This window comes from Bos indicus, chromosome 11 (assembly GCF_029378745.1).
Source record: "Bos indicus isolate NIAB-ARS_2022 breed Sahiwal x Tharparkar chromosome 11, NIAB-ARS_B.indTharparkar_mat_pri_1.0, whole genome shotgun sequence".
NCBI classification, from domain to species: Eukaryota; Metazoa; Chordata; class Mammalia; order Artiodactyla; family Bovidae; genus Bos; species Bos indicus.
This window is the reverse complement of record NC_091770.1, coordinates 31,002,212-31,029,744: the sequence shown is the minus strand read 5'-3', so window position 1 is coordinate 31,029,744 and position 27,533 is coordinate 31,002,212. Positions and strand designations below refer to the sequence as shown.

General features: G+C 40.8%; 1 protein-coding gene across 2 annotated transcripts in view; it reads left to right on the top strand.

Annotated features, from left to right (window-relative positions):
- The window catches only part of FSHR (follicle stimulating hormone receptor), a 196,723-nt gene that overhangs the window by 138,495 nt on the left and 30,695 nt on the right, over positions 1-27,533 (top strand). For both annotated transcript variants that reach the window (XM_070798620.1, XM_019969656.2), the window contains exon 5: positions 27,174-27,245. In XM_070798620.1, the coding sequence (XP_070654721.1) occupies positions 27,174-27,245 (72 nt within the window). The remainder of the gene's footprint in view (positions 1-27,173; positions 27,246-27,533) is intronic.

Sequence of the window (27,533 nt, the reverse complement as noted above, 5' to 3'; positions counted from 1 at the left end):
AGTTCAACAGGGAGTGAGCTCCTCCTCCATCAGTTTGGTACTCAAAGATAGAAGTGCTGAGAAGAGGGAGCAGGGTGTTTGGGAGATGTGCCAGGGAAGAAATTAGGAGGCCTCCCTCACAAAGCTCACCCACTATGCTCTCTCTGGTCAAGGAGCCACCCAGGCACAGATTCACTCAGCAATACACAAAGGAAAATCTCTTCTCTCCACAGGAGAGCTGCACGCCCAGTCTTCAGCCATGGTCCTATTTGTGTAAGCAAGTAACAAGACCTTTCAGAGCCTCATGTAAAACAGAGAGGAAAAGGACAGCCCATCTCCTTCAAAAGGCTGTAAGGAGAGAAAGGAAGGGGGAAGATGAGACAAGGTGCAGAGTTGCCTTGAAAGTCTGAAAGAGCAAACAGTGCGAGCACCGCTAACTGGACAGATCACTGCTGGCAGCATGGGGGGCGGGGGGTGGGCGGGACACAGGGATCACAAATTAGAAAGCATTTTCACTTCAGATCCACTGACACAGTCTTACAAAAGCCTTCTGACACATTTACTGATGGTTCCACTTTACAGATAGGAAATTGAGGTTCAGACATGCTGACTGAATCACTCAAACTCACAAAACAGGATTAACAAAGGATCTTGGTTCTTTGAAGACCTACAAGACCATCTAGAACACCCCAAAAAGATGTCTTTTTCATTACAGGGGACTGGAATGCAAAAGTAGGAACTCAAGGGATACCTGAGGTAACAGGCAAATTTGGCCTTGGAGTACAGAATGAAGCAGGGCAAAGGCTAATAGAGTTTTGCCAAGAGAACGCACTGGTCATAGCAAACACCCTCTTCCAACAACATAAGAGAAGACTCTACACATGGACATCACCAGACGGTCAACACCAAAATCAGACTAATTATATTCTTTGCAGCCAAAGATGGAGAAGCTCTATACAGTCAGCAAAAACAAGACCGGGAGCTGACTGTGGCTCAGATAATGAAATCCTTATTGCCAAATTCAGACTTAAATTGAAGAAAGTAGGGAAAACCACTAGACCATTCAGGTATGACCTAAATCAAATCTCTTATGATTAGACAGTGGAAGTGACAGATAAAGAGATTAGATCCGATAGAGTACCTGAAGAATTATGGACAGAGGTTCATGACATTGTATTGGAGACAGGGATCAAGACCATCCCCAAGAAAAAGAAATGCAAAAAGGCAAGATGTTTGTCTGAGGAGGACTTACAAATAGCTGTGAAAAGAATAAAAGCGAAAGACAAAGGAGAAAAGGAAAGATACTCATTGGAATGCAGAGTTCCAAAGAAGAGCAAGGAGAAATAAGAAAGCCTTCCTCAGTGATCGATGCAAAGAAATATAGGAAAACAACAGAATGGGAAAGACTAGGGATCTTTTCAAGAAAATTAGAGATACCAAGGGAACATTTCATGCAAAAATGGGCATAGAAATGGTATGGACCTAACAGAAGCAGAAGATATTAAGAAGAGGTGACAAGAATACACAGAAGAACTATGCAAAAAAAGATCTTTATGACCCAGATAATCATGATGGTGTGTTCACTCATGTAGAGCCAGACATCCTGGAATGCGAACTCAAGTGGGCCGTAGGAAGCATCACTATGAACAAAACTAGTGGAGGTGATGAGATTCCAGTTGAGCTATTTCAAATCCTAAAAGATGATGCTCTGAAAATGCTGCACTCAATATGCCAGCAAATTTGGAAAACTCAGCAGTGGCCTCAGGACTGGGAAAGGTCAGTTTTCATTCCAATCCCAAAGAAAGGCAATGCCAAAGAATGCTCAAACTACCACACAATTGTACTCATCTCACATGCTAGCAAAGTAATGCTCAAAATTCTCCAAGCCAGGCTTCAACAATACATAAACCATGAACTTCCAGATGTTCAAACTGGATTTAGAAAGGCCAGAGGAACCAGAGATCAAATTGCCAACATCCATTAGACCATCAAAAAAGCAAGAGAGCTCCAGAAAAACATCTATTTCTGCTTTATTGACTATACAAAAGCCTTTGACTGTGTAGATCACAACAAACTGTGGAAAATTCTAAAAGAGATGGAAATATCAGACCACCTGACCTGCCTCCTGAGAAACCTATATGCAGGTCAGGAAGCAACAGTTAGAACTGGATATGGAACAACAGACTGGCTCCAAATAGGGAAAGGAGTATGTCAAGGCTGTATATTGTCAGCCTGCTTATTTAACTTGTATGCAGAATACATCATGAGAAACACTGGGCTGGATGAAGCACAAGCTGGAATCAAGATTGCCGGGAGAAATATCAATAACCTCAGATACGCAGATGACACCACCCTCGTGGCAGAAAGCAAAGAAGAACTAAAGAGCTTCTTGATGAAAGTGAAAGAGGAGAGTGAAAAAGTTGGCTTAAAACTCAACATTCAGAAAACTAAGACCATGGCATCTGGTCTCATCACTTCATGGCAAATAGATGGGGAAACAATGGAAGCAGTGACATTTATGTTTTGGGGCTCCAAAATCACTGCAGATGGTGACTGCAGCCATGAAATTAAAAGACACTTGCTCCTTGGAAGAAAAATTATGACCAACCGAGACAGCATATTAAAAACCAGAGACATTACTTTGCCAACAAAGGTCCATCTAATCAAAGCTATAGTTTTTCCAGTAGTCATGTATGGATGTGAGAGTTGGACTATAAAGAAAGCTGAGTGCCAAAGAATTGATGCTTTTGAACTGTGGTGTTGGAGGAGACTCTTGAGAGTTCCTTGGACTGCAAGGAGATTTAACCAGTCCATCCTAAAGGAAATCAGTCCTGAATATTCGTTGGAAGGACTGATGTTGAAGCTGAAACTCCAATACTTTGACCACCTGATGCGAAGGACTGATTCATTTGAAAAGACCCTGATGCTGGAAAAGATTGACAGCGGGAGGAGAAGGGGACCACAGAGGATGAGATGGTTGGATGGCATCACTGACTCAATGGACATGAGTTTGAGTAAACTCCAGGAGTTGGTGATGGACAGAGAGGCCTGGCATGCTACAATCCACAGGGTCTCAAAGAGTTGGACACGACTGAGTGACTGAACTGAACTTGGAGCAGGAGAGAAGAACACTGATACTAATTGTCCATCTACTAGATGGCAGACCCTAAACTAAGTATTTTGGTCTCACAGGTCATCTTCCCATCTTTCAAAACAGTGAGGCATGTATTTTCCCCAATTTACAAAGGAGGAATTTGAAACACAGAGGTTCTGTAGCTAGCAGCACTAAGAACTGAGTCCAGCAGTGTCTGACTCCATCCCCATTCATCCCCTTTTCCAGCATGTCATGACTGGAAAGGTGCAGAGTATGGGTGAAGACAATGTCAATATACCCAGTGTTCTGAGCGCAAGAGTGACACCAGATTACTGTTTGCCATTTGGAACTTGTGATCATCTACACGGGCTAAGTTTAAGTGTACCTAAGAAATAGCTTTCTAAATAATTAATGCTAGAAATGAGTTGTGGGGAAGGGTGTGCAAACTGTTTAAAATATTAACTCTTTTGTGACTCCCCTATGTAATTTAAAAGTAACTGCTTGCTGCAAATTGGTACTTTGATGAAAGTTATTTGTACACTGGCATCCAAGAAGGCCCCCAAAGATTACCTCTTGGCAACACTCTGTTAGTAGTGAATCTACTAACTTGGAGAGAGCTTTAGGTTTTCAAAGTCCTTATGTAACCAATGAGGTATCATGGGACAAAGATTACCAAGAGCGTGGAAGCCTGAGAGTCCAGTTTCAGGTCCCATTTTTTTTCCATTTGCTAGAAGGAAAGTTAACTGAAACTCTAAGCCTCAATTTCATTATCTCGAAAATGGAGCCAATTATGGCATCTTCTTCGTGGAGCTATGGGCAGAAATAAATGACTCTGTACAGGCAAGGCCTTTATAACGCCTGCATGTGGAAAATCCCATGGACAGAGGAGCCTAGAAGGCTACAGTCCATGGGGTAGTGAAGAGTCAGACATGACTGAGCTCACACGCACGCCATGTGATAAGGGAATTGGTAAGCATTAACTATGATTCTGGTTCAAGCTTAGAAATCTGGGTGATCCACTGACCCTCTGTGAGCAGTGCCTCCCTTATCTGTAAGATGGAACCATAATTATGTTCATCTAAGAAACTCACAGTGAAGTGAAATGAAGAGCAGGTGTCAGTTGCCCAGTCATGTCCAAGTCTTTGTGAGGTCATGGACTGTATCCCGCCATTCTCCTCTCTCCATGTACTTTTCCAGGCAAGAATACTAGAATGGATAGCCATTTCCTTCTCCAGAGGTCTTCCCAACCCAGGGATCAAACCCAAGTCTCCTGCATTGCAGGCAGATCTTTTACTGTCTGAGCCACCAGGGAAGCCCCAAAGTCAAAGGAGAGAATATGAAAGACCTGTGTCAGTCACATGTGCTACATGAACATAAGGCAGGCCTATTTTCCAGTCTTTTCTTCCCAGAAGTCTGGGTTAGAGATGTGACTTATATAACCAGTTCTTAGTACTTCAGTTATTTCCCAAATACCTGGCCTCTGGTCTATTGCAGCCTCTAGCCTGGGCCCAAGTCAGACACCAGTCACTCTGTTCCCCAAGCAGGAGGAGACAGTGATGAAAGTTGCCACGTGGTCTTCTGAAAGTCCTCCTCTCAACCTAAGTGACACAACAAACAGCTCCCACCCTGCCACATGGTGAGGGTCTGGGAAGGGCAGATTCATGGCTGTCTGGAGGAACCCTTCTCCCAAGGCTCCTGCACCATTCTCATGCCCACTGTGCATGAGAGGTTAAGAGCTGTGTTAACTAGCTTCTAGAAACTTGGCATATAGCATATCTCACACCTCAGCATCTCAGGAAAAGTCCACCTCTGACGTCTTGTTATGCTGAGACCTGCTCTAGCCATGAAGGCATCATATGTGCTTCAAATTGAAAGGACAAATAACATCACATTGACAGCTGCTCTGTAGCCCATCACAAACTTTTTATTTCTAATTCAGCCTATGTTGTCAAATATTTATCTTCAGTTTAGTCTTCCTTTGATTCATTTTTGTCATGAGAACATGATTTCTTCCTACCCAGACATGGTGTGTAGAGAGGTTAATTGCTGGGCTAGGGGGAGTAGGAATCTTATCCTGTGACTGATGGACTCTGTGAAGCTGCAGGGGAGTTATTCAGTCTCTCGCCTTCACTCTTTAGGTGGTACTCTGAAGGGGCCCATCTGGAAATGCCTGAAGACGCAAGTAGAAACTCCATCAAAGTTCACTGGACACAGTGTGCCCTTTCAGCAATGTGACTCCGTAAACGTTGTGATTTATATCATGGTAGAGGAGTCGAGGCGGAGAAGGCGATGGCACCCCACTCCAGTACTCTTGCCTGGAAAACCCCATGGACGGAGGAGCCTGGTGGGCCGCAGTCCATGGGGTCGTGAAGAGTCGGACACGACAGAGCGACTTCACTTTCACTTTTCACTTTCCTGCATTGGAGAAGGAAATGGCAACCCACTCCTGTGTTCTTGCCTGGAGAATCCCAGGGACGGGGGAGCCTGGGGGGCTGCCGTCTATGGGGTCGCACAGAGTCGGACACGACTGAAGCAACTTAGCAGAAGCAGAGGAGTAGAGGAGGCTGACTAATAGAACGCTCAGAGAGAGTTTGTCAACCACATCCTACAGGGTGACAGCATTTTCAGAGAATCAGTGTCGATACTCTAGCTTCTAGCAGGGCTTCAGTGGTTGAACTAGGCAACACCAAACTTAGGAGATACTCTACAATAAAGGAGGAATCCAAGGTCAATGTGTTTGGGGAAAGCCAGCACTCTACTTCCTGCTCTTGGGCATTTATAATGAATAATATTGTGGTTAAGGCTCTGAGAACCCTGTAGGAAAGAAATGCTTAGCCTTATTAAGCCAGCATTTCCTAGACTTATTTGGTGATTGTAGCCTTTCAATTGTAAGCAAAGCACTTACAACGTTTAAAAATAGCATTTTTGGAGAAATCCTCAAAGTTTCCAAGTTGAAAAGCATCTTAGGGGCCGCAGAGTTCAGCTCCCCTTTCCAGCTCTATACCCAGTTCCAAAGTGTGGAGTTTCTCCTCACACATCCAAGCAATTCTCAGACATCAGTTGGGTGCTCTACAATTCAACTCAATTTTCACAGTGTGTACCTGGACACAGCATCAGATCCCAATGATCTATGGTTTGGTCCTATACAACTGCCCCCATAAAACACCAATTGCAAATCCAGGTTGTCACCTGTGCTCCTGACCAACCAGCTATAGAATGGAGGTTCTAATAACCCTTCCTTGAGTTTGGTTACTTTGCTAGAGCAGCTCACTGAACTCAGGGAAACATTTTGCTGACTCGGTAACTAGCTTATTATATTAAGGATACAATGTAGGAACAGCCAAAAGGAAGATATGCAGAGAGTGAGGTATGGGGAAAGGATTCTGAGCTTCCGTGCCCTCTCCAAGCACACCACACTCCCCACACAGAAATTCTGTGCCAGGAAGGGGAACAGAGACCAAATACACATTTCTTATAATAAATAACAATATCACACCCCTCATGAAGAATCCCAGGCACACAGACATTTCCAGAGGTAGGGAACCAGGTGCTTCACAGTACAATTAATCCTTCTATTGGGCAACTGTCATAATGAATGAGAATCAGTCCTTATGAGAATGGATGAGAATCAGCCTGATCATGGTAGGAGCACAAACATTAGAGTCAGAAAGATGTGGGTTCGACCTCCAGCTCTGCCCTCTCTTATGTGTGGCTTTGTGAAAGTGCCTGAACCTCTCAGCTCTGCCTCCTCCACTCTGATATGAGGATGGTAATGTTACCTGTCTCTTAAGGTAGAGGAGAGGAATAAATAAAATAATCAATGTTAAGTGCTTGGTGTGGTACCTAGTACATAGGAAGTGTTCAATAAATGTTGACCATTATTATTATTAGTCCTATATCTACCTTCCTAAGCAGCACATCAGAAATTTATTATTATTTCCACCTGGCAGCTCTTCAGAAACACAATCTTCTCTTCCCAAGCAAAATATCTTATGTAGTGGACAATATGGTCTTGAATTCCTCACCCCACCAGCAAAAAAACAAAAAACAAAAAACCCTATGTCCCCAAATAAGTTTGCTTATAGATCTATATACAATTATAGTATTAATGTATGGTTATATTACAAAATATACACACAAATGATATTTTAAAGTATGAAATAAAGATGAATAAAAAATGTGCTTTTACATATACACCTTGCCTTAATATATACCATTTTACATAGTACAATAAGCCTATTTTGATCTCACTAAATATAATAACAATATGTTAGAGGAAGCAGTATCATAGGATGCACTTCATTATTTTTTAGTTAATTTTATTGAAGGGTAATTGCATTACAGAATTTTGCTATTTTCCATCAAACCTCAACATGAATCAGTCACAGGTATACATATATCCCCTCCTTTTTGAACCTAGCTCCCATCTTCCTCCCCATCCCACCCCTCTAGTTTGATACCGAACCCCTGTTTGAGTTTCCTGAGACATACAGCAAATTCCCATTGGCTATATATTTTACATATGGTAATGCAAGTTTCCATGTTACTCTTTCCATACATCTCACCTTCTCCTCCCCTCTCCCCATGTCCATAAGTCTATTCTCTATGTCTGTTTCTCCATTGCTGCCCTGTAAATAAATTCCTCAGTACCATTTTTCTAGATTCCATATATATATATGTTAAAATATGATATTTATCTTTCTGACTTACTTCACTCTGTAAAATAGGTTCTAGGTGCATCCACCTCATTAGAACTGACTCAAATGCATTACTTTTTATGGCTGAGTAATATTCCATTGTGCATATGTATAACAACTTCTTTATCCATTCATCTGTTGATGGACATCTAGGTTGCTTCCATGTTCTAGCTACCGTAAATAGTGTTGCAATAAACAATGGGATACATGTGTATTTTTCAACCCTGGTTACCTCAGGGTATATGCCTAGGAGTGGGACTGCTGGGTCATATGGTGTTTTTATTCCTAGTTCTTTAAGGAATCTCCATACCATCTTCCATAGTGGCTGTATCAATTTACATTCCCACCAAAAGTGCAAGAGCATTCCCTTTTCTCCACACCCTCTCCAGCATTTATTGTTTGTAAGCTTTTTGATGAGGGCCATTCTGATCAGTGTGAGGTGATATCTCATTGTAGTTTTGATTTGCATTTCTCTAATAATGAGCGATGTTGAGCATCTTTTCATGGTTTGTTAGCCATCTGTATGCCTTCTTTGGAGAAATGTCTGGTTAGGTCTTTTCCCCACTTTTTTATTGGGTTGTTTGTTTTTCTGGCATTGAGTTGTATGAGCTGCTTGTATATTTTGGAAATTAACCCTTTGTCAGTTGTTTCATTTGCTATTATTTTCTCCCATTCTGAAGGTTGTCTTCATCTTGCTTGTAGCTTCCTTTGCTGTGCATTTAATCAGGTCCTTGTTTACTTTGGTTCTTATTTCCATTACTCTAGGAGGTGGGTCATAGAGGATCTTGCCTTGATTTATGTCATCAAGTGTTCTGCCTACGTTTTCCTCTAAGAGTTTTATAGTTTCTGGTCTTACATTTAGGTCTTTAATCCATTTTGACTTTATCTTCGTGTATGGTGTTAGGAAGTATTCTAATTTCATTCTTTTACATGTAGCTGTCCAGTTTTCCCAGGCTATTTATTGAAGAGGCTGTCTTTGCTCCATTATATATTCTTGCCTCCTTTGTCAAAAATAAGGTAACCATAGGTGCATGGGTTTATTTCTGAGCTTTTTATCCTTGTTCCGTTGGTCTATATTTCGGTTTTTGTGCCAGTACCATACTGTCTTGATGACTGTAGATTTGTAGTATAACCTGAAGTCAGGGAGCTTGATTTCTCCAGCTCCAACATGCATACCTGTGGTGGATTCATTTTGATATTTGGCAAAACTAATACAATTATTTAAAGTTTAAAAATAAAATAAAATTTAAAAAAAAAAAGACTGCTTTGGCTATTCGGGGTCTTTTGTGTTTCCATATGAATTGTGAAAAATTTTGTTCTAGTTCTGTGAAATGCCATTGGTAATTTGATAGGGATCACATTGAATCTGTAGGTTGCATTCGGTAGTATAGTCATTTTCACAATATTGACTCCTCCTCCCCAGGAACATGGAATATCTCTACATCTGTTTATGTCATCTTTTATTTCTTTCATTAGTGTCTTTTAATTTTCCATGTACAGTTCTTTTGTATCCTTAAATAAGTGTATTCCTAGATATTTAATTCTTTTTGTTGCAATGGTGAAGGTGAAGAATGGTGAAGAAATGATTGATTTCTTAACTTCTCTTTCTGATTTTTCATTGTTAGTATATGGAAATGCAAGTGATTTCTGTGTATTGATTTTGTACCCTGCAACTTTGCTAAATTCACTGATTAGCTCTAGTAATTTTCTGATTCTATCTTTAGGGTTTTCTGTGTACAATATCATGTCATCTGCAAACAGTGAGAGCTTTACTTCTTTTCCAATTTGGATTCCTTTTCTTTCTTTTTCTTCTCTGAATGCTGTAGCTAGGACTTCCAGAACTATGTTGAAAAACAATGGTGAAAGTAGACACTCTTGTTTTATTCCTGATATTAAGTGGAATGCTTTGAGGCTTTCACCACTGAGAATAATGTTTGCTGTAGGCTTATCATATATGGCCTTTACTATGTTGAGGCAGGTTCCTTCTATGCCCAATTTTTTGAAGTTTTAATCATAAATGGGTGCTTAATTTTGTCAAAGGCTTTTTCTGCATCTATTGAGATTATCATATGGTTTTTATCTTTCAGTTTGTTAATATGGTCTATCACACTGATTGATTTGCCTATATTAAGAAATCCTTGCATCCCTGGAATAAACCAAACTTGATCATGGTATATGAGCTTTTTGATGTGTTATTGAATTCTGTTTGCTAAAACTTTGTTGAGGATTTTTGTATCTATGTTCATCAATAATATTGGCCTGTAGTTTTCTTTTTTTGTGTTGTCTTTGTCTGGTTTTGGTATCACGGTGATGGTGGCCTCATAGAATGAGTATGGAAGTGTTCCTTCCTCTGAAATTATTTGAGAGTTTTAGAAGGATAGGCATTAGCTCTTCTCTAAATGTTTGATAGAATTCTCCTGTGAAGCCATCTGGTCCTGGGCTTTTGTTTTGGGGGAAATTTTTTGATGACAATTTTAATTTCAGTGCTGGTGATTGGGTTGTTCATAATTTCTATTTCTTCCTGGTTCACTCTTGGAACTGAATTTTTCTAAGAATCTGTCCATTTCTTCCAGGTTATCTATTTTATAGCCATATAGTTGTTCATAATACTGTCTTATAATCCTTTGTATTTCTGCATTGTCTGTTGTAACCTCTCCTTTTTCATTTCTTATTTGTTGATTTGATTCTTCTCTCTTTTTTTCCTGATGAGTCTGGCTAAAGTTTTGTCAATTTTGTTTATCTTCTCAAAGAACCAGCTTTTATTTTTATTAATCTTTACTATTGTTTCTTCCATTGCTTTTTCATTATTTCTGCTTGGATCTTTTTTTTTTTTTTCTAATTTTATTTTTAAACTTTACATAATTGTATTAGTTTTGCCAAATATCAAAATGAATCCGCCACAGGTATGCTTGGATCTTTATAATCTCTTTCCTTCTACTAATCTTGGGGGGTTCTTTTGTTCTTTTTCCAGTTGTTTTAGGTGTAAAGTCAGGTTGTCTATTTGATGTTTTTCTTGTTTCTTGAGGTAGGACTGTATTGCTATAAACTTTCCTCTTAGAACTGCTTTTGCTGCATCCAATAGGTTTTGAGTTGTCATGTTTTCACTGTCATTTGTTCCTAGAAATTTTTTTATTTCCCTTTTGATTTCTTCAGTAACGTGTTGGTTATTTAGAAACGTGTTGTTTAATCTCCATGTGTTTGTGTTTCTTACAGTTTTTTTCTTGTAATTGATATCTAGTCTCATAGCATTGTGGTCAAAGATGCTTGATATGACTTCAATTCTCTTAAATGTACTGAGGTTTGATTTGTGACCCAAGATGTGGTCTATCCTGGAGAACGTTTCATGTGCACTTGAGAAGAAGGTGTATTCTGCATTTGGATGGAATGTCCTGAAAATATCAATGAGATCCATCTCATCTAATGTACCATTTAAGATTTGTATTTCCTTATTACTTTTCTGTCTTGATGACCTGTCCATTGGTGTGAGTGGGGTGTTAAAGTCTCCTACTATTATTGTGTTACTGTCAATTTCTTCTTTTCTGTCTGTTAGTGTTTGTCTTATGTATTGAGGTGCTATGTTGGGTGCATAGATATTTACAATTGTTATGTCTTCCTCTTGGATTGATCCCTTGATCATTATGCAGTGTCCTTCCTTATCTCTTGTAATATTCTTTAAGTTCTATTTTGTCTGATATAAGGATTGCTACTCCAGCTTTCTTTTGCTTCTCATTTGCATGGAATATATTTTTCCATCCTCTCACTTTCAGTCTATATGTGTCTTTAGGTCTGAAGTGGGTTTCTTGTAGACAGCACATATATGGTTCTTGTTTTTATATCCATTCAGCCAGTCTGTGTCTTTTGGTTGGACCATTTAATCCATTTACATTTAAAGTAATTATTGATATATCTGTTCCTATTGACATTTTTCTTAGTGGTTTGGGGTTGATTTTGTAGATATTTTTTTCTTCTTTTGTATTTCTTGACTATATAAGTCCCTTTAACATTTGTTGTAAAACTGGTTTGGTGGTACTGAATTATCTTAACTTTTGCTTGTCTGAAAAGCTTTTTATTTCTCCATCACTTTTGAATGAGATCCTTGCCAGGTACAGTAATCTTGGTTGTAGATTTTTCCCTTTCAGTACTTTAAATATATCCTGCCATTCCCTTCTGAACTGTAGAGTTTCTGCTGAAAGATCAGCTATTAAGCATATGTGGTTTCCCTTGTATATTACTTGTTGCTTCCCCCTTGCTGCTTTTAATATTCTTTCTTTGTGTTTAGTCTTTATTAGTTTGATTATTATGTGTCTTGGCATATTTCTTGTTGAATTTATCCTTTATGGAACTCTTTGTGCCTCTTGAATTTGATTGACTATTTCCTTTTCCATGTTGGGGAAATTTTCAATTATAATCTCTTCAAAATTTTTCTCATACCCTTTCTTTTTCTCTTATTCTGGGACCCTATAATTCTAATGTTGGTGTGTTTGATATTGTCCCAGAGGTCTCTGAGACTATCCTCAGTTCTTTTCATTCTTTTTACTTTATTGTGCTCTTCAGAAGTTATTTCCACCATTTTATCTTCCAGCTCACTGATTCATCCTTCTGCTTCAAATGTTCTGCTATTGATTCCCTCTAGAGTATTTTTAATTTCAGTAATTGTGTTGTTTGTCTCTGTATGTTTATTCTTTAATTCTTCTAGGTCTTTGTTAATTGATTCTTTCATTTTCTCCATTTTGTTTTCAAGGTTTTTGATCATCTTTACTATCATTATTCTGAATTCTTTTTCAGATAGTTTGCCTATTTCCTTTTCATTTATTTGCACTTCTGTGTTTCTAGTTTGTGCCTTCATTTGTGTAGTATTTCTCTGCCTTTTTTTTTTTTTTTTAAACTTATTATGTTTGAGGTCTCCTTTTCCCAGGCTTCAAGGGAAGTTGAATTTTTTCCTTGAAGAAAGTTGAATTCATTCTTACTTTTGGTTTCTGCCCTCATAAGGTTGGTCCAGTGGTTTGTGTGAGCTTTGTTTAGGGTGAGATTTGTGCTGAGTTTTTGTTTGTTTTTCCTCTGATGGGCAAGGCTGAAAGTGAAGAGTGAAGTCATCACTCAGTCATGTCTGACTCTTTACAACCCTGTGGACTCTGTCCATGGGATTTTCCAGGCAAGAGTACTGGAGTGGGTTGCCATTTCCTTCTCCAGGGGATCTTCCCAACCCAGGAATCAAACCCGGATCTCCTGCATTTTAGGCAGATGCTTCACCGTCTGAGCCACCAGGGAAGTCTGAGTGAGGTGGTAATCCTGTCTGCTGATGACTGGCTTTGTATTTTTGTTTTGTTTGTTGTTTAGATAAGGCATCCTGCACAAGGTGCCTCTGGTGGTTGGGTGATGCTGGGTCTTATATTCAAGTGGTTTCCTTTGTGTGAGTTCTCACTATTTGATACTCCCTAGGGTTAGTTCTCTGGTAGTCTATGGTCCTGGAGTCAGTGCATCCACTCCAAAGGCTCAGGGTTTGATCTCTGGTCTGGAACAAAGATTCCACAAGTGGTCTCTTATGGCATTAAGTGAGATTAAAACAAATATCCAAAAATTGAGAAATCAAAGATGAACCCCAGACTAATGGCAGTTACAGAATCAGGCAAATAATAATTTAAAAAATGGAATATACACATATATACCCATGGGCAAAGTAAAAACAGTCCAACAAAAATTAAGTACAGTAGATTGACCTGGTGAACATAGGAAATCAAAAATTATATTTACTAGTTAAGAACAAAACTAACTAAAACACAAACTGGCAAACAAAACTAAAACAAGATACCAACTGGGGAATAAAGCAATGAAAACAAAACTAATTAATAAGTTGAGAGGAAAGGAAAGAAAGAAAAGAAAGACTAGATATGCAAAGTTAAATAGAAGTAGATGAAGAAGATTTATATATATATATTAAAGATTAACTGCAAGGAGAAAAGAACAGTAGGAAAGGCAAAAAAAGGAATAAATGTAGAAAAATATAATAGGTTTTTAAAAATTAAAATTATTAAGAAGAGGAAAGAAAAAAAAAAGGAAGAAATAAAAAAGAAAAAAAAAAGGAAAACTCCACAGAATTGCAAAAGCCCAGCATAGAGGCAGAGGTTTATAACAACAAAAAAAGCTGTGACTGAATATACACATATACAAATACACCCATAAGCAAAATCAAAACAGTCCAACAAAAATAAAGTACAAGAGATTGATCCAGTGAACAAAGGAAATCAAAAATTATATCTACCAGAACAAAACTAACTAAAGCACAAACTGGAAAACAAAACTAAGGAAAGGTGCCAATTGGGGAATAATACAATGAAAATAAAACTAACAAACATTTTGAGAGGAAAGGAAAGACAGAATAGATATGCAAAGTTACATAGAGGTAGATAAAGAATATTTATATATATTAAAGATTAACTGCAAGGGAGAAAGAACAGTAGGAAAAGCAAAGAAAGGAATAAATGTAAAGAAAATAATAATTGATTAAACAAATTAAAAATTAAAAAAAAAAAAGAAAAACTCCTCAGCACTGCAAAATCCCAACATAGAGGCAGAGGTTTATAACAACAATAAAAAATGTGACTGAGGAAAAAGGGAAAAAATAGCTCAAAAGCTTAATTGGATTTCATAGTACCAATAAAATCGACAATTACAACAGAACGGGGGGTGGGGGAGGAGGTGCCGGGAGGAAAAAAAAAAAACTCCAAAAGAATCTGCAGAACAAGTGAAAACAAAAGAATACTAATTTTTTTCTTGAGTCACTGCTGTCAGTCCTTTCCCTCACTGGGAGTCACACAGTCCACCTCACCTCCCTAGGATGCCCTCCACAACTGTGCTGATCTCTGGACCCGCTGTGGGGGCAGCTCAGATTCTAATCTGGCCCTACACCTGTGTGTTCTTGCCTCTAATGTCCACAGCTATCATAACTAGAGCATTTTCTTTTGTGGGAGCTCTCAACAACCTTGTATATATTCCATAGACACAGAGTCTGCCTAGTCAATTGTGTGGATTTATCTTCAGCTTGTACAGCTGGTGGGAAGGTTTTGGGTCTTCTTCCTTAGCCACACTGCCCCTGGGTTTTGATTGTGGTTTTATTTCCACCTCTACATGAGGGTTGTCCACTGGGGTTTGCTCCTGAGGCTGCCCTGAAGGACTTGGGTTTGCCCCTGTGAGGGCCAAGTGTGGAGGTGCTGCAGCTGTTTGGGTCGCAGGGGTTCTGGCGGCACCAGGTACTCAGAGGAGTTGGCGGCTAGGGCAGCAGGAAATACAGTGCTCTAGAAGGGAAGGGCAACCAGTATTGGCCAATACGCTCCGGTATTCTTGCTGGAGATCCCCTCTCCCTGACAGAGAAGCCTGGCAGGCCACAGTCTACAGGCTCACAAAGAGTCAGACATAACTGAAGCAACCCTGTGCACATAGACACAAGACATTTTTTTTTTTGGCCTGAGGCAGCTCTGCTCCAGTGAGAGCTGAGTGTGAAGGTGGTGCAGCTGGCTGGCTTCCAGGGACCCTGGCGGTGCCTAGTGTGCAGGGATATGGAGGGCCTCCGCTGCAGGAGTTATGCTCCTATCAGAATCTTTTTTCAATCTTGTAGCTGGTGATCAGAAGGCCTCTCCGCCTGTTTGCGGCACTTAGAGGACTTCCTTGCCTGGAGGACTTTTCTGTTGTTCAGTGTGTCAGGCACATAGAGCTCCCCTTGGCTGGGGTCCTACTCTGTAGATTGGCACATCAGGCACTTAAAGGAGCACCCTGGGTGGGGTCCTCCTCTGTAGTTCAGGGTGTCAGGTGTTTGATGGGCCAGCCTCTCTAACGTTCAGCTGCCGATGCTGGCATGTGAGGAGACAGAGGCTATGGTGATGGCTCCACCCCCTACATGTGACTCAGCAGTATCACCTTGCTTCCATGGCTGCCTGGCTTTCCTCCACAGGCATTTCCCACCACGATCTCCTCCCTCACATCCCCTTGATTCCTCTCTCCTCAATCACCAACACCCATCACCCTATGATTGCTCCACAATCCCTGAACTCCAGCTCCCAGTCGCTGCACTTTCCAGGGGACCAGCATTCCTGTCTGGGGCATGTACGGCTCTGGCAAGGACTGTCTGATTCTCATTCCATTTAGGCTGCCACAGATCAGCTGTTTCACTCTCAGCCTTAAATGTTTCTCCTCTGACTCAGATATTGCCCCTATGGTGGGGATCAGACCCCTGCTTCAGTTCCTCCACCAGCTGAGGGCAAGTCCAGTCTTACTAACACTCCTACTTTTCCCCCTAGTTCCTTCATCCTACTGAGTTTTGCATGGTTCTATATATTATTTTCCACTGGTCAGGTACTCCTGTCCACTCTCAGCTGGTACTCTGCACACACTTCTGTGTCTGAAGGTGTATTCCTGATGTATCCGTGGGGAGAGATGTACTCCAAGTCCACCTACTCCTCCACCATCGTGTTCCCCCCGCACTTTATTATTTTTTAATCCTTAGTTTAACATTTGGAAAAGCAATTCATGGGTCATATCAATACTAGATTTTAATGGCTGTCAAAGATGAGAACAAAACTTCACTGAAACAAGTAGCTCCAATGGAAGACAAGCCTATGGCTACACTCCCTGAGTCATCCAGGCTTCACGTTCAATCCATTTCTTTCATGCAAACATTTTTATGAAATTCAGCTAGTCAATCTTCTTCCCTAATGTCAATCAGACGTTCTTACAAACTATCTGAAAGATGTTGCATTTTTATGTTTCTAATCAAAGGGTTCAAAACCCAGTGAAAAGCTTTAGCGTCAGAAAGTTGCATATCCTTGTTTTTAAAATATGCACTGAGTTTTTATAAATGAAACCATGCATCATTTTCAGCAATAAATTTCCATTTCCCCCAAAATTCTTTCCTTTGAAATGCTGTTGTATTCCTCCTCATTAACACATCACCTTTCCCTTAAAGAGATAAATGTGTTGAATTTTAAAATATCCACTCTGTAGCATTATTTCTTATAGTCATTTGTCATCACAGAAGAAGACAACAAATTTGGATCACTTGTATTTTTTTTTTTAATTGGTAAGTCATCTTCAATTTTTCAAGGCTTTGCAGTAATTTCCATTGAGATGACCAACAACCAAGACCCAAAGACTGAACAGAATCAGATAGGCAAGAAGGCTAATCCAGGCAAGTTTGTCAAAAGAAGCAGGAGGAAACTACAGAAAAGGGGCAGGAGGAATCTGGGAAGTTCCGCTGTGGCTTCCAGTGGTTGCGACAGGGCACACGGAGCCTTAGGCAAAAGTTAACAGATAACCCTGCCCAGGCATCATAGAGGTCCCACAAGCAGAACAGAGACCCAGACACAGAAACAGCATCTCAGTGCCCAAGAGAACTAGAGGAAAGCAAGTCATGGCTCAGGTTCTAGGGAAACCAGGAAATCAGACAAGTTCTCAGTGAGGGCAAAGGAATATAAGTCTGGACCATCATCAATGGACTTCCCAGGTGGTGCTAGTGATAAAGAATCCACCTCCTAATGCAGAAGACATAAGAGACGCGGGTTCAATCCCTAGGTCAGGAAGATCCCCTGGAGGGGGACATGGCAACCCACTCCAGTATTCTTGCCTGGAGAATCCCCAAGGACAGAGGAGCTTGGAGTGCTACAGTCCATGATGTCACAAAGAGTCAGACGTGACTGAAGCAACTTACCATGCATAGCATGCATGATCAATAACAGTGTCTGGACACAGTGCTAAGGCTTCATTTTGAATAATCTTATTTCTCTGGGTGAAAGATAAAAGATTTGAGTCCTGTAGGCTTCAACTAACTCCTTAAGGCCATACATCTTAAAAAGCAGTACAGTCAGGACTTAAATCCAGATCCTCTAGCAGGTTTGATCTCTGAGTCGGGATGATTACCTGCAGAAGGGCATGGCAACCCACTCCAGTCTCCAGTATTCTTGCCTGAAGAATCCAATGGACAGAGGAGCTGAGGGGTTACAGTCCATGGGGGTCACAAGGAGTTGGACACAACTGAAGTTACTTAGCATATGTGCACCTCTAGCATCAGAGCTACTAGTTTGACGCTATACTACACTTCCCATCTGAGAATAGGACCAGAGCCTGATTGCTAAGCCAGAATATTAGGTCAAAACAGAATCCAGGACCTCCCTGGTGGCACAGTGGATAAGAATCCACCTGGCATTGCAGGGGACACAGGTTCGATCCCTGGTCTGGAAAGATTTCACATGCCAAGGAGCAACTAAGCCCATACACTGCAACTACTGAGCCTATGTGCCACAACTACTGAAAACCACACCCTGGAGCCTGGGCTGCGCAACGAGAGAAGCCACTGCAGGGAGAAACCCGGGCACCAAAGCAGACAGTAGCCCTTGCTCACTGCAGCTAGAGAAAGCCCGTGCAAAGCAATGGAGACTCAGCACAGCCAAAAAAAAAAAAAAAAAACAGAATCTGGCCTTCCCTAGTGGTCTAGTGGTTGAGAATCCACCTGCCGGTGCTGGGGACAGGAAGATTCCACACCATAGAGCAACTAAGCCCATGGACCACAACTGCTGAGCCAGCGTTCTAGAGCCCAGGAGCCAAAACTACTGAATCGTGGGCACCTAGAGCCCATCCTCTATAAGAAGGGAAGTCACCACAATGAGAAGCCTGCACGCTGCAACTAGAGAGCAGCCCCCACCCGCTGCAACTAGAGAAAGCCCTCACACAGCAACAAAGACCAGCACAGCCAAAAAATCAATGATAAATAAATCCTAACACACACACACACACACACACACACAGAATCTGCAGCCAGGCTAATAAGGCTGAGATCTTCAGAACCCTGCTTTGGGGCTTATTAAATTCCCACCGATTGCTACAGAGTCTGGTTTCCATGGAGACCAAGGCCAGTTTGAGCTGAATAGGAGTTAAATATTTCTAACTTTGAAAGTATGAGACTGGAGAGGCAAGAAAACAGGCTCTCCTACTGTCTCAGGTAAATGGCGTATACAAGATCATTTTACAGAAGGAGAAACTGAGGCTCTGAAAAGGTAAATGAACTGCTTAACACCATCCAGCTTGTGAGAGAGAAAGCGCTTAAATCCAGGGTTCCTAGTCTTAAGTCTAATGCCTTTTTCATTGAACAACAGCTTATTACACACACTCCCACCTAACTCCAAATGTATGCGATTCTATACTTAATCAAGTCTTTATTTAATGATTTGGAAAGTACATGTTAGCATCTTTTCTAATGGTGTATATAGAGACACAAACTCTCAGTCAATAACTACCTACATTTAATAGAAATCTTAGTATCAGTGAGCCTGAAAAGGTAAGGAGTCTTCTCTTTTATTAATTAACTATAGTATACTCCTCTCCTTCTTATGAATCAGTGGATAACTAACTTCTCCCAGAGTGGTCAGGAGGAAGAAGTACATTTTATCTAAGAGACAGAAAAATGCACTTTACAATGTAAAAATCAATAAGGAAGAAACAGTCTTAAATTAGGTGCAAACAAATATATCATGATAAACCAATCAGAAGATGAGAAAAGGAGGTCAAGTTCAAACCCTTGATCTTGGCTTCTAGGAAATGTGTTTTGGCAAAAATAATAAACCCCTAACCTAGACACACAACTAACAGCATCCCATTTTTATATCAAATTTGCCTAAAATATCTCAAGTCAGTTCAGTCGCTCAGTCGTGTCCAACTCTATGCAACCCCATGGACTGCAGCACGCCAGGCCTCCCTGTCCATCACCAACTTCTGGAGTCCACCCAAACCCATCTCCATTGAGTCAGTGATGCCACTCAACCATCTAGTCCTCTGTCATTCCCTTCTCCTGCCCTCAATCTTTCCCAGCATCAGGGTCTCTTCCAATGAGTCAGCTCTTCGCATCAGGTGGCCAAAGTATTGGAGTTTCAGCTTCAACATCAGTCCTTCCAATGAACATTTAGGACTGATCTCCTTTAGGATGGACTGGTTGGATCTCCCTGCAGTCCAAGGGACTCTCAAGAGTCTTCTCCAACACCACAGTTCAAAAGCATCAATTCTTCAGTGCTCAGCTTTCTTTAAAATACCTCAAGAGGCCATTAAGGCCATGGTATAAACTCTGCTTCTGCCTCAGTTCACAAACTAAAAGAAAACTGGTTCACACAGTCTCAGAATTGATCATTCCCTGCCACGGTGGATTTTGGGTAGAATAGAAAAAATTGCTTTCTTGGCTAGCACATGTGATGAAGAGTGATGTCTTGTTCTCCTGACATTTTTCAGTTCAGTGGATTATGTACAGCTGCTGCTAAGTCGCTTCAGTCATGTCCGACTCTGTGCGACCCCATAGACGGCAGGCTCCCCCATCCCTGGGATTCTCCAGGCAAGAACACTGGAGTGGGTGGCCATTTCTTTCTCCAATGCATGAAAGTGAAAAGTGAAAGTGAAGTCGCTCAGTCATGTCTGACCCTCAGCAACCCCATGGACTGCAGTCTTCCAGGCTCTTCCATCCATGGAATTTTCCAGGCAAGAGTACTGGAGTGGGGCGCCATTGCCTTCTCTGCATGCTTCTCTACCTAGTTTTAAAAGTTGTTGAGATACTGCCTCCTCTTTCTCTTCCCTTTCCATTCCACTCTCCTCTGTGCACCATCTCTCAAACCCCTCTTGTGGTTTAAGCTATACACAGTCATTTCCCTAGTTCAGGCCAATAAACTCTATACTGTCGTAAAATCTGATTTCCTCTCCTTCCTGCAAGAGCTCCTCCATGAGTAATCCATCTCACATTGCTCTCCCCTTCCCTGAGTCTTAAGACACTCACTATCAACAACATACATCTTAGCACTAGACCCATCTGAGTATTTCCTCTATACTAACCTTAACTCCTCAATTCACTTGTGCATTCCCTGAAAACAAGGGTATGGTCTTTGGCATCCTCTTTTGGATAGGATGGACATTGTATGGAAGGAAGATGTCTAGCCCAAAGCAAGACAAGTGAGCCCAAAACACTGAAAGTTTAAGAAAAAACACACACTAGCACTGTTGAAGGTTTATGAAAACACTAACGATGTTCAGGACAATGAGCCTTAGAGCTGTGGGGTCAATTGTTCTTGGAAGCAAATATATTATTTAGTGAGATGGTATGACATAGTGGAATTGGCTCCCATCAACTGAAGGGACCTCACTAAGTTCATCCTGGCAACACAAGGATCCATTTTCATCACTGTAATCAATACTGGGGACAGTCAGGCATGAAAGATGTTAACAGCAGTTCAGAATGTAAAGCCGGCTGTTGAGAAGGGACGACTATGAGCAGTTGCCTTGCTTTAGAAGATCCATTTGCAGAACTTAAATTTGCTGGCATTTTACCCTCAGGCCTTTACCTGTTTGTGAGGATTAACTGCGGTTGAGTGAATCAAAATAATTTCACAGCAAACAGTCATTTGACCAAACCAAACCCATTGAGACACAGAGCTCCAAGCTGATTACCCACTTCCAGGCTCCATCAGACATGAATTTATTGATCAAAGGGGAAAAATGAATTGAAAAGTAAGTGTTCATCCAAACTCCATTTCCTGAGTTATCTTGGGGTTATGAAGAGTTTCAGCTATAGAGTTATCATCAATAATCCATCTCACTAGATAGTCACTAGATCTTTTTAAGTGTCTAAAACTCAAAACTACTGGAATAATCTTGACCGTTTTTGCTGTGTGTTTTCTTTAAAGACCAAAGCTTTCAATGTGCATCTATAGACATTTATAGATGTCCCGTAAGTATAGTGACTTTGGGAGTGCATATTTTTGATATTAAATAATATACTTGCACTCTTCTTGTTGATAATAAGAAACCTTTTTCTCCTTCAATTATATAAAATTCTTACTCATTTACTAAGAGACAGCCAGGTAGTTATACATTAGGTAATGGACAATTTAACCTAATATTAAATCCATTAGGTATGAAACATAGCTAGTGAGTGATTCCTTTTGTGTGTTCATCTCTAACAACACATAACACATTGCCTGGCCTGGTACATACACAAGCACATGACATGTGTCATCCACTGTGTCAACATCGAGTTTTCAGGAAAAAACATGATTTCTGTCATCAGAAGAATATTGAAGATGTTCAATCTGGTTGAAGACACAGACATTGAATAGAACATAAACACAAAATCATATACAGTTGAGAATTTTGCTGAGCAGTAGTAAGGGAAAATTGCTAAAAAGAATATGATTATACTGGGAAAAATCAAAAACCTTAAGTTAGCTTGGCAATCAGGGAGCTCTTCTCTCAGAAAATGACATTTGTAACTGAACCCTGAAAGATGAGTTGAGGTTGGCCAGGTAAGGCGTGGATGGTAAGCCTTCCAGATAGAGCATAATAAGCAAATGCCTAGAAACAGGGAGGAACTTAGTGTATCTGAAAAATTGAAGGAAAGCAGTGGTGCTGAAGTGAATTGGGGAAATGACATCAGATGAAGGTGCAAGATAGGCAGTAAGAGTAGAAATTTTACTATGGGAAATAACTAAAGAAAAGCAGAGAACTAATGCCATCTGATTTACATTTTTAAAATGAATGCTCTGTGCTGAATGGAGAATGGGTTTGAAAAGGACAGGATTAAACATCTGGAAAGCAGTAGACTATGACAGAAATCTTGAAAGATGATGGCGGTTTGTTCTAGAATGGTGTTGACAGAGATGGAAGAAATTATATGGAATCAAGAAATATTTTGGAAATGGAATCTAAGAGGACTTTGAGATGGACTGAATTCTGGGCGATAAGGGTGAAGAAGCCAAGTTTACTGTCACATTTCTAACAACTGATAGATGGGAATGCTATTTATGAGGAAGAACTGAGAAACAGCAGTTTTGTGAAGGTAATAGTGGGGGAACTAGTTTAGTTCACTATGCCAAAAAGACATCCAGAACAGGATATATGAAGTAAACTTTAGGGACAGACTGGAGAGGTCAGAAGTCAACTATAAATCTAGGAGTGGTCATCATATCAACACTATTTGAAGCCATGGGAAATGAGACCTTCCCAGCAAAATGAGAGAAAAGGGGCAGAAGGCTCAGAGTACAGATAGAGGCAGTATGCCATGTACTTAGTGCTCTGTCATGTCTGACTCTTTGCAACCTCTTGGACTGTAGCCCACCAAGCTACTCTGTCCATGGCAGGTTCTGCAGGCAAGAATACTGGAGTGGGTTGCCATGACCTTCTCCAGGGGATCTTCCCAACCCAGGGATTGAACCCAGGTCTCCCTCATTGCAGGCTGATTGTTTATCATCTGAGCCACCAGGAAAGCCCACAGATAGAGGGGGCATCAACAACAAAAAAAGTTCAAAGGGAGTAACAAAGATGTGGAATAATAGAAAAGTTCAATTGGACAGAAACTAATAAAAGAGAGAGACTTGGCAGAGAACACTGAATTCTGAAAGGCATAAAAAAAAATGAGAATTTAAAGTGACCATTAGATTTATTGTTTATGGGTTAGTAGACATGAGGCATGAAAAAAAGTGGATTCAGGGGAGAGATATAGCATGAAAACAAATTGGAGCATCCTCAACAAGTTGAAGAGGAATAGAACATAGAAAATGAAGACAGCATTCATAGACAACCCTTTCTAGAAACTTTACTGTAAAAGAAGGAAGAGAGGCAAAGCTGGGCTCCAACTGGAGACAAATTTGGAGTAAAGACAGATGATAACCATCAGGGAGTGTCTGAAAATGTGAAACTTGGCACAAGCTAGTATCTCTCTTAGTCTGCTGCTGCGTCGCTTCAGTCATGTCCGACTCTGTGTGACCCCATAGACAGCAGCCAACCCAGCATCCCATCCCTGGGATTCTCCAGGCAAGAACACTGGAGTGGGTTGCCACTTCCCTCTCCAATGCATGAAAGTGAAAAGTGAAAGTGAAGTCACTCAATCGTGTCCGACTCTTAGCGACCCCATGGACTGCAGCCTACCAGGCTCCTCCATCCATGGGATCTTCTAGGCAAAAGTACTGGAGTGGGGTGCCATTGCCTTCTCCGCTCTCTTAGTTTAGGTGATCCAAACTATGTCTGAACAAGGACTCAACAAATTAGCAGTTTCCTTTACATTCAAACTGGAGGAGAGGGGTTAGACGGCTAAGAAGAAGAAAAGAAGGAACAAGGGAAGCTAACTCAGAAATATCTGATCAGCTGACTGCCACCAGGAAATCAAGGTGTAATTATGCTAGAGTCCATCTAAGGTGTCCTTTAGAGTATATTCAGAATTGTTCACCCAAGGGATGAAAGAGTTCACCACTAGAAAAGTTGTCCTATGAGATGGTAACTTCCTCGTACTTCCCAATCTGCCCCCTGCCTCAAAATAGTTGAGCAGATTCTTACAAGTGTCCCACTCAGAGATGGTAGAGGAGCCTAGGGTAGAAAATGAGAGAGACCCAGTATAACTGAGGCCAGTGTCTGCTAAGTTAAATCTGTATGTAGCTGGCTGCTATGGTAACCACTAGAGTAAAAGAAGGAACAAAAGAATGTGAAGCAGGGTAGAGCAGTGTCTGATATAATGTCTACCTTGATGTTCACACACTCTGTGTCCTTTCCAATCTCGAAAGATGAAATGGCTTGTGTCAAGTTCTTAACATGTCCATCCTCCTGATTCCTGGCCTCCAGACCTCCCTTTCCCTGTTTAAGATGAATTACTCCAAGTAGCCGTGATACCTGACAAATAAATTAACGGAATAAGGGTTTTAATAAATTCTGGTGACAGAAGCAAGAAATGTTTTAGAAACATCAACCAATTAGCCTAGTATTTTATGAGCACATCCTGTATTCCCAATCTGCACGTAGTAGTGTAGATTGTCAAAGAATATGAAGTGTGGTCTTTGCTTTGATGTCTCATTAAAAGAATATTCCATAGACCCATGGGAAGTGATCTAAAAATAGTGGAAAGCTGGATATGATTAAATAACAAATGTAGAATAAGAGTGTGTCAAGCTAGCAGATATTTAGTTATGGCAATGTTTCTGTTGGTATTTCTCTGAGTAGCATCTCAGAGGTGATGGAGAGCAATCATGAAAGCTATTTGTTTGGGTTAGAAATTTCAAACTCCAAATGTTAACAGAAGCTATCTCTGGGTAGTGAATCTAGAGGTGATTTTTACTGTCCTCTGTAGATGTTTCCATAAGTCTCACAATAAATATATATTATTTTTATATTCAAAGAATATATCTTTTTAAAAAACCAAAGGACACAGAGCTGCTAGAATTCTCATATATGGCTAGCTGGAATACAAAATGGTACAGCCACTTTGCGAAACACTCTGGCAGTTTCTAATACAGTTAGACACACACTCACCATCGACCTAGCAATCCCACTCATAGACATTTACCCAAGAAAAGTAGAAATGGTCTCTGTTTCTCTCCCTCTGTCAGTCTTGGTCTCTCTCACTCAAACACGCACACACATAATACACAAATGTTTAAAGCAGTATTTTTTTATAATCACAAAAGCTAGAAACAACTTAGGAGTTCTTTTACCGATGAATGAACAAATGATGATATACCCATTCAAAGGAAGACTAACCAGCAATAAAGAACAGTGAACTACCGATACATACAGCAACACGGAAGAATCTCAAATGCCTTATACTGTATGAAAGAAGTTCCATAATGTATGGTTGCACTGATATGACATTTTTGAAAAGGCAAAATTATATAAATAGAAACTGATCAGTGGTTGGTAGGAATAGGAAGTAAAAGGGGAGGTGACTATTGTACAAAGGGGCAACAGAGTAATCTGAAGGCTGGTGGCGCTGGGTTTTATCTTGAGTGTGCTGGCTGATAGACAGCTGTATATGCTTGTGTTAACTCAGGTCTCCACACGAAACAGTTTACATTTCAGTGGGAAAAAATTTTTAAAGTAAATAACACAATGAAGTCTTAATAAAACCATGGTAACAGCCATTTTCCACAAGTGAAAAACAAAGGGAGACCATCTCAAGGGCTGTCAAAATAATCAAAAGAAGAACTGATGAAGATGTGCTCTGTGTGGATCACTGAGAACCAAACAGGAGCAAAACATCTGAGAACCATTACAGAGAATCCCTAGGCAGAATTTATGGGCTCTCTGAATACAGAAGCAAAGAGCAGGACACCAAAGTCTACTCTAGAATCATAAACCCCAGACACACATGCTCTTTCACAATGATGAGAGTACTGGTGCAGGTTCTTTAGCTTGCCAGCAAAAAGACCAACTGTAGGTAAGACACACAGAGAAAATGGAAATGGGAGTGGGGAGGTACTGGGAGGATTTTAGGTATCTCACAGGAGCCTGAGAAATGCTGAAAAATGGTATGCCAGACAACTCTCATTGTCAATTGAAAATCTTCTTTACCACTTCTGTGGAAGCCAGTTCCACTCAAATTTCAACCAGCTTAATTTCAGCTGGACAACACCTACTCTGACCTTGTGTTCCTCTCATTTCTAGTCCCAGGGCAGCTTCTACACCAATGTAAGAGATGCCCAGAGGGAAGTCTCTGAGCACCCACAAGTGTACAAGTCAGAGTGGAGAGTTAACATCATGGGGAAGCCGTCAACCAACAGGAAATAGTAGTCTGTGAATAAATGCTTCCCTTTCTTCCTCATTCAGAGCAACAGTTTTGATACCCATTTTGAAAATTTCCTACGTCAAGTCCTTTGCATTAAAGACCAGTCACAAGTAGTGCTGGCCAACTCAACTCATATTGATTATCTTTCCCCCATCTCTGTTTCATTTCCCCTGTCCCAACTCACTGAAGTCACATTATCAAATATACTATCTATAAGGCAGTCTTTGTCTCAGGCTTGGCTTCCAGGGGAACCCAGGCCAAGACATGAAAGCCTTGGGAAGGATCCAATATAGCTCTGGAAATCTCAGCTCTAGAAATGTAGGGACTATCTCATGAGCATGATGGCATCAGTAGACTCTGCTCTAACCAACTTCCAACTTCTTCCCAGGAGAGAGTTTGATGGGCCCACATGCATCCTCTGAGGTCAAAGGGTATGGAATTCACGCCCTAATAGCGACAGAATCATTTGGAGAGGAGAAGAGGCAATTCTTCAGAGTATGTAGAGGTTGGAAGTAGGGGATCATTTAGGTAAATTCTGTTGTCCAGTTGCAAATTACTTTTGGGATTATGTTGATTTCTTCTTCTTTAGCAAAAGTGTGCATTGTGTCCATCTTTGTGTCTGAGTATAAGTTTCTTTTCTCTAAGGTATCAGCAGCTTCCTAAACCCTGATTAGAGCCTTAAAATAGAAAATATAAGCATGATTCACATGTATTATGGGATTTTCTGGTAGTTTTCCTGAAAGCTTAATATGGATATTTTGTATTTGGAAAGCCTAGACGGTGGCAATTGTTAAAACAGCCAGCTTCATTTTTCACTCACTCTTATTTTGTCTCTCTCTAGGTTAATATCCAACACAGGTATTAAGCACTTGCCAGCTGTTCACAAGATTCAGTCTCTCCAAAAGGTTTTACTGTAAGTTTGAAGAGCGGTCACCAACTCTTTACTCATAGCTGTTCTGCGCAACAGCCTCTGGGCCTGTAAAAAGCATTGTGTAGTCTACATTCTCCAAACGTGTTGCTCTGGGTGAGCAGGGGTAGGAAGGTAAACAGCAAGCATCCCAGCTTTACCTAAAGACCAGCTAATCTCAACTTAGTCAGCAGGCTGAGTCAGCAGGCTCCTCCGTCAGACAGCTGTCAACAGAGCCAGCTTGCAGCACATCAGGAAGTCTCTCCTTCCTTCACTGTTGAGGGCTTTTCACTC